Below are 8758 nucleotides of genomic sequence, written 5' to 3' on the forward strand. Positions count from 1 at the left end.
TTTATATAAGCATTTTATATATATATATATATATATATATATAAAATCATTTCCATTGTATTTTATTTCACTATATATATAATTACACATATAGCCTGAACTGTAACAATAAATATAACAAAATATTTAAATCACAAACAACATTAGACTGCTTCCTGAGTGAGCGTCCTGTACTCACGGGCACGCGCTTGCTGTCCATTCACGGCTTATGATTCCAGTGAGGCGCGCCCACTCTCCATCTGTGCATTAAATTCACTCTTTTTCATTCTCATCTTTTGCTGCGATGCTCTTTCTCTAACTAGGATGTTTGTAACGTTCATGTACTTTGGAAATTCGTACAAATGTGGAAAACGCGGCGGCGTAAAAAAGGCACACATAAGGAATCCATGGTAAGAAAATCATCTTTTTTCGGCAAGTGGAGAAAGAATGCCGCAGGGTTATAGGCGACTGTGTGAATAGACTGAACGATTTATTAGATATTTACTGGACGTTTGTTTTAACGATGCATGTGATTTATTGTATATGTTCTTTCAAAGATGGGGGCTGGATGCATTTTTGACACGATTTTATAGTCGGCGCACATTCACCTGCAGTAATATTCTTAACAGAGGTTAACGGATAAGAAAAGCCTTCAGATACTATGCAGATTGTTGCAGGCACGTATTCATCTTAATCGATAGATCTGTGGATGACAGGAGCGCGCACGGATGATATAAGGTACAACAGTCATCCTGATGCTCTGTGTTTTTAAAGAAATTCCAAATAATTTGTGCACCAGGTGATATAACATAAATCGAATCCTTCGAATGTTTTTTTTTTTTAAAGCCTTTAGGCTTGCTTATTTATGTTAATTTATTGTGTTCCAATTATCATAGGCAAAGCTTCATATTGTCTGTTACTAATCAATATTCTTATCCCTTGTGTCCTTGCAGCAATCCAGAGGGTCTACCATGAACCATGTGCACAATGGGAGTATTAGTTCGCTCTTGGGTGACCTAAAGGCAAAATGGGCAACACTCTGAGGCTGTGATCACTTTGCATCCCCATGTGTACCATGAACAGCACTGCCTGGCCTTTGGACCTGGCTGAGTTTGCGAAACCTCGGGGCTTCAACAGCTCCCAGAGCCAGTCTGCTTCGGTGAGCGGCTGGGCCTTAATCCACACGGCTACACTCGCCTCCTGCTCCCTCCTGTTGGTCCTCATCTTTTGTCTCGGTTCTTATGGAAACTTGGTGGTCTTCTTGTCCTTCTTCGACCCGGCGTTCCGCAAGTTCCGCACCAACTTCGACTTCATGATCCTCAACCTGTCCTTCTGTGACCTGTTCATTTGCTGCGTCACCGCGCCCATGTTTGCACTGGTGCTCTTTCTGGACGCTGGAGACACTAGCGGTGGCGTGTCCAAGGCCTTCTGCTTTGCCTTCCACCTCACTAGCTCGGGCTTCATCATTATGTCCCTCGAAACGGTGGCTGTGATTGCCCTACATCGGCTCCGCATGGTCCTGGGTCAGCAGCCCAACCGTACGGCTTCATTCCCCTGTACTCTGGCTCTCACGGCACTATTATGGACCACCAGTTTCACGCTGGCGGCGTTGGTCACCTTACGAGCGTATCCCAGGAGCTCCGGACCTTGCCTGCCTCACTTTGGTCTTAGCGGCAACAAGGCCAAGGTAGTATTGTATGTATACATTGCAGACTTTGCTTTCTGTGTAGGTGTGGTGTCCATCTCGTACCTCATGATCGCTCGGGCATTGAGGAAGAACGCTCAGGTTCGGAAGTGTCCCATCATCACGGTGGATGCGACACGTCCACTTGCTTCTCATCCGCCGCTCATTGCCGCAGGTTTCGAGGGCATGCAGTGTACAGTGCAGGTGCCCTCGCTGTACTGCAACCAGACCTACAACAAGCTCCAACATGTCCAAACGCACTCCTTCACCAGGAGAACCAACCAGCCCCTCGTGCCCGGGGCTGCCACTGGAGCGACTTGCTGCCAGTTGGTCTCCACAGTTAACCTGGCGACAGCCAAGGATTCAAAGGCTGTGATCACATGCATAGTGATCGTCATCTCAGTGTTGCTGTGCTGTCTACCACTAGGTATATCCTTGGCGCAGGATATGGTGTCACCGGAGAGCAGCTTTATCCACTACCAATTTGAGCTCTGTGGATTTGCCCTTATCTTCCTGAAGTCTGGAATCAACCCGTTTGTATACTCGCGCAATAGCGCGGGTCTGCGCCGCCGTGTGCTCTGCTGCCTCCAGTGGCTGACCTTGGGCTTCCTGTGCTGCAAGCACAAGACACGCCTACACGCTATGGGCAAAGGAAGCCTGAAAGTCAACTGTAACAAGTCCTCACACCACGAGACCAACTCTGCGTACATGCTCTCGCCGAAGCCTCAAAGAAGGCTGGTGGATCAGGCTTGCGGACCCAGTCACTCCCGGGACAGCATGCCTAGTCCCTGTGCCACCGCTGGACGCAAGCCCCGACCCCCGAGCACATCTACGCCCATCAATACGCGCATAGAACCCTACTACAGTATCTATAACAGCAGTCCGTCAGCAGGCCCGAGTTCCCCCAATAGCCTGCAGCCGGTCAACTCTCAAACCACGGCCTTTGCCAAAAGCTACGTGGCTATGCACTACCACACCCACCAGGAGGCGCTGCAGGACTTTGACAGCACCTCGGCTCATCAGATTCCCATCCCCTCAGTCTGAGCTGTAGAACGTCATGCTACTTGCTCAGCATCCAAAGGGGAGCATTTATAGTGTTTGCTTGTGGTTCGCTAGTGGTGTTTTGCTTAAGAGACAATATGCATCGAGTATCCAATAAAAAGAAAATGGGACTAGCTAATTGTCGCTTTCCCCAAAAGTGTTATTCTCAATGTTTTCTGGACTGAAGGATGTTCTATTTTTACATTGACATGGCATTTTCATGTACAGTAATAGTCTTCATGCAGATTATGTATTTGTGAAACATCCTACATTTTATATATGAACTTATTAAATGTTTTGCAAGTGTATGCTGACATTTCTTTCATTTGAGACCAAACGTTTAATAATGTACAGCTGTAGTTTGCTTTGTCAATCATCACTTTTAAGGTATTGACATTCCTTAAGCATTAATAAGCTATGGATGGATGTTTTTATGTAAGAGCATTATTAGTTCCCTTGGAAAAAAAAAAACTATCAACAAAAAGAGACACTAGCAGCACCTAGCGTGGGTAAATGGACCCTTCAGGCCAATTTGTAATGTTTAGCAGAGGCATGTGTTCATTTCAAATTCTCCATAAGACATTTTTTTTGTTATAATGAATAGTGCTGCCCTAATGATTCTGTTTAGGAAAATAAATTGGTTTAATTTTCATTGTAACATAAATAGGGAAAAAAGATTTACACTGCAAAAAAAAAAATCTTGTTCTGCTTTTTCGCTTTGTTTTCCAGTACAATGCCAGTACAAAGAGATTTTAAAAAAATAAAATAAAAAAAATTTGTCATTTTATGCTCATCTCAAAAAAAATAATTTTTCCTTAAGTATAATACAATTTTGATATTTTTCAGAAAACAAGACTTTGAGTCATTTTGCATATTAAAGGGATAGTTCACCCAAAAATGAAAATTTGATGTTTATCTGCTTACTCCCAGGGCATCTAAGATGTAGGTGACTTTGTTTCTTCAGTAGAACACAAACGAAGATTTTTAACTCAATCCGTTGCAGTCTGTCAGTCTTATAATTTAAGTGGATGGGAATCACGGCTTTGAGAGTCATAAAACATACACAAACAAAACCAAATTAAACCCTGCGGCTCGTGACGATACATTGATGTGTAAAGACACAAAATGATCGGTCTGTGCAAGAAACTGAACAGTATATCGTTTTTTACCTCTGATTTTCACCGCAATGGCTGAACTGTCCTGAGTGCATTCGCATCTTCTTCTTCAGCGTGCGCGTGAGGCGTCTTCTTCTTCTTGCTTTACGGTGGATCGCAGACTTATAAGTGTATTACCACCTATCTCTCAAATGGACCATTGACACTATCTACAATCTCAATTGGGAGTGTCAATGGTCCATTTGAGAGATAGGTGGAGGTAATGCACTTATAAGTCTGCGATCCGCCGTAAAGCAAGAAGAAGAAGACGCCTCACGTGCCTGCTGTTGAGAACGCGCTCAGGACAGTTCGGACATTGCGTGAATCAGAGGTAAAAAAAACTATATAAATACTGTTCAGTTTCTTGCTGAAACTTGTCTTTACACATCAATGTATCGTCACGAGCTGCAGGGTTTAATTTGGTTTTGTTTGTGTATGTTTTTTTTTTACTCTCAAAGCCGTGATTCCCGTCCACTTCAATTATATGACTGACAGACTGCAACGTTTTGAGTTAAAAATCTCCATTTGTGTTCTACTAAAGAAACAAAGTCACCTACATCTTAGATGCCCTGGGAGTAAGCAGATAATCATCAAATTTTCATTTTTGGGTGAACTATCCCTTTAAGTAAATGTATCTTGATTTAAGAATGTTTAAATATTTGTACTAGAAAACCAGGCAAAAATACTAAAATCCAAATTTTTTGCAGTGTATTTTTAAGGTGGTGTATGAATCTTCTGAAATGACTTGAAACATAAAACTCATATTTTCATGTACAGGCTGAGTAACAACCAGCATTGCAGGCAATGCAATGAAATACTCTTGATAAATGTGTTCTTATAAGAGTTACGAGGAGCCCTTCGCCAAACACATTATTGTACAATAGTGGAAGTGGTTACATTTAAGTGAGGGTAATCACAAATTGTAAACATAAATCAATGACCCATGATTTCCAAAAAACTGTTTAATTACATTCACTTTCCTTTCCTTTGTATTTTCCCTTGCAATTTGCATTGCACAATTACTTCTTAAATCACTTTTAAAACAATGTAATAACCATCCCCATCTGCACAGTGATAATGGCAAGCACTGAACTACCAAAAGTTTCATCAAATAAATAATGTATATTTAAAACAGCAATTGATTAACAGAACAAATTAATAACTCCTCATTAGATTTTTAAAGTGACTTTACCACAGCCAACCATCTAACTGTGCCAAAGCATGAAAAGAGGAACAAAAATATTCTTCAACAGGTTTGAGATTTGTAAATAAAACATTGAGAATTTAGTCCTAGCGGCATCTCCAGGTTTAAGATTTTTCAAATGTCCTCCTTTAGTCTTCAAACAACAGAAAGTGCAGTCACTGAGGGACTTTCTCAAAGGGTGGAGGTCTGAGGTTCAGCAAGTCCATGTTATCGCCATATCTATGAAACTACTAGACTTCATCAGACTTTTATCTCTCCCTCTGAGCATCATACTGCCTTCCTCTTCTGTATTGTTCATTCTCCAAACTAACCATTCCTCCATCTAGGCTAGCTAGGGATTGAAAGAAGTCCGTTTTCATCTGCAGTGTCCAAGATCTTGCATATTATGGGCGACTCAACCTGAGGCAGAATAATAACCAGGTTAAGGGTTATCGATATGAAATGATCACACTGTCGCATTTCATAAGCCATAACATCAAACCAAAATAAAATTGTAGTCAAATCTCAAAGACATTTTGTTTGCCACTCACCCCAAGAACATATTGACAGGTCTGAGGTTCCAGCATGTAAACTGTAACAGCATGAGGAGACTCGGACTCCTTACACCTGAGACAGAACAGGTAGGTGTTAGTGGCAGCATTCAACAAACCCAAAAACCTCATAGCATCAAGAAGTTTGGATATCTCACTTGAGCTTGACTATAACCTGTCTCGGTTTCCTTGTTAGGTCACAAACATCTCCACGGCCATAGAAGTAAGATACGACCCTGATGAGGTATCACCAAGACAACATGACACATTAAAATATGACACACAGATAATATATCTATATACTCACACATACACACGTACATGGAGTCTGTATATATATATTTTTATTTATATTATTCAATTTTTTAAAGCACCTTGTATGTGAGGGAAATAAAAATCATACTTGACTTTCTGCGCTCCATCGTCTTTCAAATGATAAGATCGTGCCACGTTTTTCTTGGCCCAGTCAATATGATCCTCAGTGTTCCAGCTGCCCACCACCACAATGTTCTTCCCTTGTTCTCTATCCTTCAACCAAATGCACAAAATGCAATTTAGCATCTATCATATAATCCAGACCTTTACACTATACTGGGAATTATTATATTTTCTAAAGAATTCAAAGACTTCACAACTCTTACCTCATGATACTGGTGGACATGCTTTCCGTAACAGAATTCATACTTCCACCATCCAACGCCCTAGACAGAAACAAACATATGTTAAACTTAAATATCTACAATTATAGAAAAAAAATCCATCCATCCATCCTCACCCCATGCAGACAGTATGAGCCACTCAGAAACTCCTTGATCAGCTGTTCATCAGTCAGACGGGAGATGTGGGTGGTGCCAACGGTGACCTGGGCTTGCCCGCCCACTGTCAGGGGCTTATGGGTAGAGGTATATGCCTCTTCTTTCACTGGAGATGTATCCTCCTTAGCAAGGGAGACAGAGGGATTACATTTTTTTTAAAAATATTTTTACAATACTTTAAATACATTTTTATATACTTTTCAGAACTATTTTTTGCAGCAGTTATTCGTTATCGCCCCTTATCCCCAAGTAGGTTAGTGTGAATGCAGAAGATAAAGGGCAGATGCGTACTCACCCTGGATCCTCTCTGATCTCTTTCGCCACTTGAGCTGAACGGTGGTTTGAGCAGCTCTTCCTGCTCACGATCCAGCTGGGACAGACTCTGAGGTCTGAGAGGGGAGCCACCCAGAGCCTGGCAAAAGATGTCATTCACTGGGGACAACTTGAACCTGAGGAAAGATGGGCTGGATTCTGTCACAAAGGACTAAAAATGGAAATTGACTTTGAATGCGTTTGTGTATGTACCTGTATTTCGGGTGTGGACAGAGGAGGGGTGTGAGCACCACTACTTCATACTGACAGGTGGTGACCTCAGCGATCGTGAGGATCTCATGTTTTGCCTCCGGGTGGCAGACGTACAGCACTGTGGTACAGCGAGGGTTATTCTGTTTCAGAGAGCATTCAGTCCCATGTCCCATCTCTACGGGATAGTATGGTGTCAGCTGACCCTCTATATTCTTTGTTGGCACCTGGGAACACAAAGAGAGTTTTAAAAACATCCTCAGGTCACACACATTTCCTACCTTTATATTTAACAGCTACAAACCTGTGTGTTGGTGTTTGATCTTTCTGATTCAGAGTCACTGGATTTTTCCATTTCTGATTCTGAGGAGCAGATAATATATTGATCAAATATTTAATACTTTACTAGAATATGTAAAGAAATAATTAGAAAAACTTAAGCTTAAAAATGAACCAACCTGCACTCCCTTTTTTCATGGTACCCAGATAGTATTCCTGAATGCTGATCTTCTGAGGAACCATTGACAAATGAGACCATTGAAATGTTTATATTACTTAGAAATATCTTAATATAATCCATCCACATACACTAATGTTTGGGATCGGTAAGATTTTTTTAAAGAAATTATTACTTTTATTCAGCAAGGATGTATTTAATGGATCAGGTGACACTGAAGACTGGAGTAATGGCTGCTGAGAATTCAGCTTTACCATCGCAGAAATAAATATTTAAATTGAAATCAGTTATTTTAAATTAATTAATTATTAAGTAATGATATTTTACAATTACTGTTTTTACTGTATTTTTTAACAAATAAATCCAGCCTTGGTGACCATAAGAGACGTCTTTCAAAAACATTGCCAAATCTTACCAATCCCAAACTTCTGAGTAGTACTGTATGCATTTCTAATAAAATAGAAGGAACGCTATAAATAAGGATCTGGCATGTTCTTTAACAGCAAACATCATAACCAATGATTTTACCTGCCCCGTCTCCTTGTCCTCATGGTACTGCCGTACATGCTTCCCGTGGCACACTTCATATGTCCAGTATGACTCGATCTGTCACAGTTGTAATAAAAGCAATTCATATGGCCGTGTTTATTAAACTATAAACAGAAACTGAGAAATGAAACTCACTCTGTAGGAGCAGCTGCTCTGTTTGAATAACGGCTCCAGCAGCTCAGCTGGACTCAGTCCACCATACTCCTTCACGTCATCCTTCAAAAATGAGACGGACAGTAAACTGATCAAATAAAACGGAACTAAACGATACACAGAATGGCTCAAGATAATAATAACTAAAAAACTGGCCATGCATAACCACACCTCCTGGTTGCCGTACAAAGATGGCAATAAACATTTGTACTTTTCTTTTTCCGCAGTTGTCATGATAACATAGTCATCTTCTTTGTACAGGCCTCCTGACGTTGACTGCAGAAAAAGGGATATTATTACATATTAGTGCATGTTTAAAGGGGTCATATGATGCGATTTCAATTTTTCCTTTCTCTTTGGAGTGTTACAAGCTCTTGGTGCATAAAGAAGATCTGTAAAGTTGCAAAGACTAAAGTCTCAAATCCAAAGAGATATTCTTTATAAAAGTTAAAGAGTCAACCACGCCTACCTAAAACGGCTCGTTCTAACACACCCCACATGTCTACGTCACGATGTGGAAAGATTTGCATAACGCCGCCCAAATGTTCAAGCAAAGAAAGAAGGCGTAACTTAAAAATATTTGGCTGCACAACTGTTGATAATTCTAATAATAAATCAGCATATTAGAATGATTTCTGAAGGATCATGTGACACTGAAGACTGGAGTAAT

The 8758-nt window shown here is 40.9% G+C and overlaps 2 protein-coding genes across 5 annotated transcripts in view; one reads left to right on the top strand and one right to left on the bottom strand.

Annotated features, from left to right (window-relative positions):
• Nucleotides 1-112: 112 nt before the first annotated feature.
• LOC107705414 (probable G-protein coupled receptor 75) lies at nucleotides 113-2971 on the top strand. Of its 3 annotated transcripts, none has more exons than XM_016508691.1 (2): nucleotides 113-717; nucleotides 933-2971. In XM_016508691.1, the coding sequence occupies exon 2, from the start codon at nucleotides 1046-1048 to the stop codon at nucleotides 2705-2707; it is 1662 nt and encodes a 553-aa protein (XP_016364177.1). In that variant the 5' UTR covers nucleotides 113-717; nucleotides 933-1045; the 3' UTR covers nucleotides 2708-2971. The 3 variants fall into 3 exon arrangements, with proteins under 3 accessions (XP_016364177.1, XP_016364178.1, XP_016364179.1); XM_016508692.1 differs by having other exon boundaries at nucleotides 113-389; nucleotides 537-2971; XM_016508693.1 differs by having other exon boundaries at nucleotides 113-389.
• Nucleotides 2972-4805: 1834 nt separating this feature from the next.
• Nucleotides 4806-8758, bottom strand: part of erlec1 (endoplasmic reticulum lectin 1) — a 5077-nt gene continuing 1124 nt past the window's right edge. Inside the window, exons 2-14 of one of the 2 annotated variants that reach the window (XM_016508696.1) lie at nucleotides 8260-8364; nucleotides 8071-8151; nucleotides 7915-7992; nucleotides 7388-7436; nucleotides 7234-7292; nucleotides 6933-7156; nucleotides 6703-6856; nucleotides 6368-6529; nucleotides 6234-6293; nucleotides 5996-6120; nucleotides 5751-5828; nucleotides 5593-5668; nucleotides 4806-5461 (exon numbers count right to left, since the gene is read on the bottom strand). In XM_016508696.1, the coding sequence (XP_016364182.1) occupies nucleotides 5390-5461; nucleotides 5593-5668; nucleotides 5751-5828; nucleotides 5996-6120; nucleotides 6234-6293; nucleotides 6368-6529; nucleotides 6703-6856; nucleotides 6933-7156; nucleotides 7234-7292; nucleotides 7388-7436; nucleotides 7915-7992; nucleotides 8071-8151; nucleotides 8260-8364 (1323 nt within the window). In that variant the 3' untranslated portion in view covers nucleotides 4806-5389. Of the gene's footprint in view, nucleotides 5462-5592; nucleotides 5669-5750; nucleotides 5829-5995; nucleotides 6121-6233; nucleotides 6294-6367; nucleotides 6530-6702; nucleotides 6857-6932; nucleotides 7157-7233; nucleotides 7293-7387; nucleotides 7440-7914; nucleotides 7993-8070; nucleotides 8152-8259; nucleotides 8365-8758 lie in introns of both variants that reach the window. The other variant, XM_016508694.1, reaches the window with a different exon arrangement.

This window comes from Sinocyclocheilus rhinocerous, unplaced genomic scaffold (genome assembly GCF_001515625.1).
Source record: "Sinocyclocheilus rhinocerous isolate Xijiao unplaced genomic scaffold, SAMN03320098_v1.1 scaffold564, whole genome shotgun sequence".
Lineage (NCBI taxonomy): Eukaryota > Metazoa > Chordata > Actinopteri > Cypriniformes > Cyprinidae > Sinocyclocheilus > Sinocyclocheilus rhinocerous.

Bases quoted from the DNA above. Each gene is read 5' to 3' on its own strand.
- LOC107705414 (XM_016508691.1), top strand. From the start codon at position 1,046: ATGTGTACCATGAACAGCACTGCCTGGCCTTTGGACCTGGCTGAGTTT.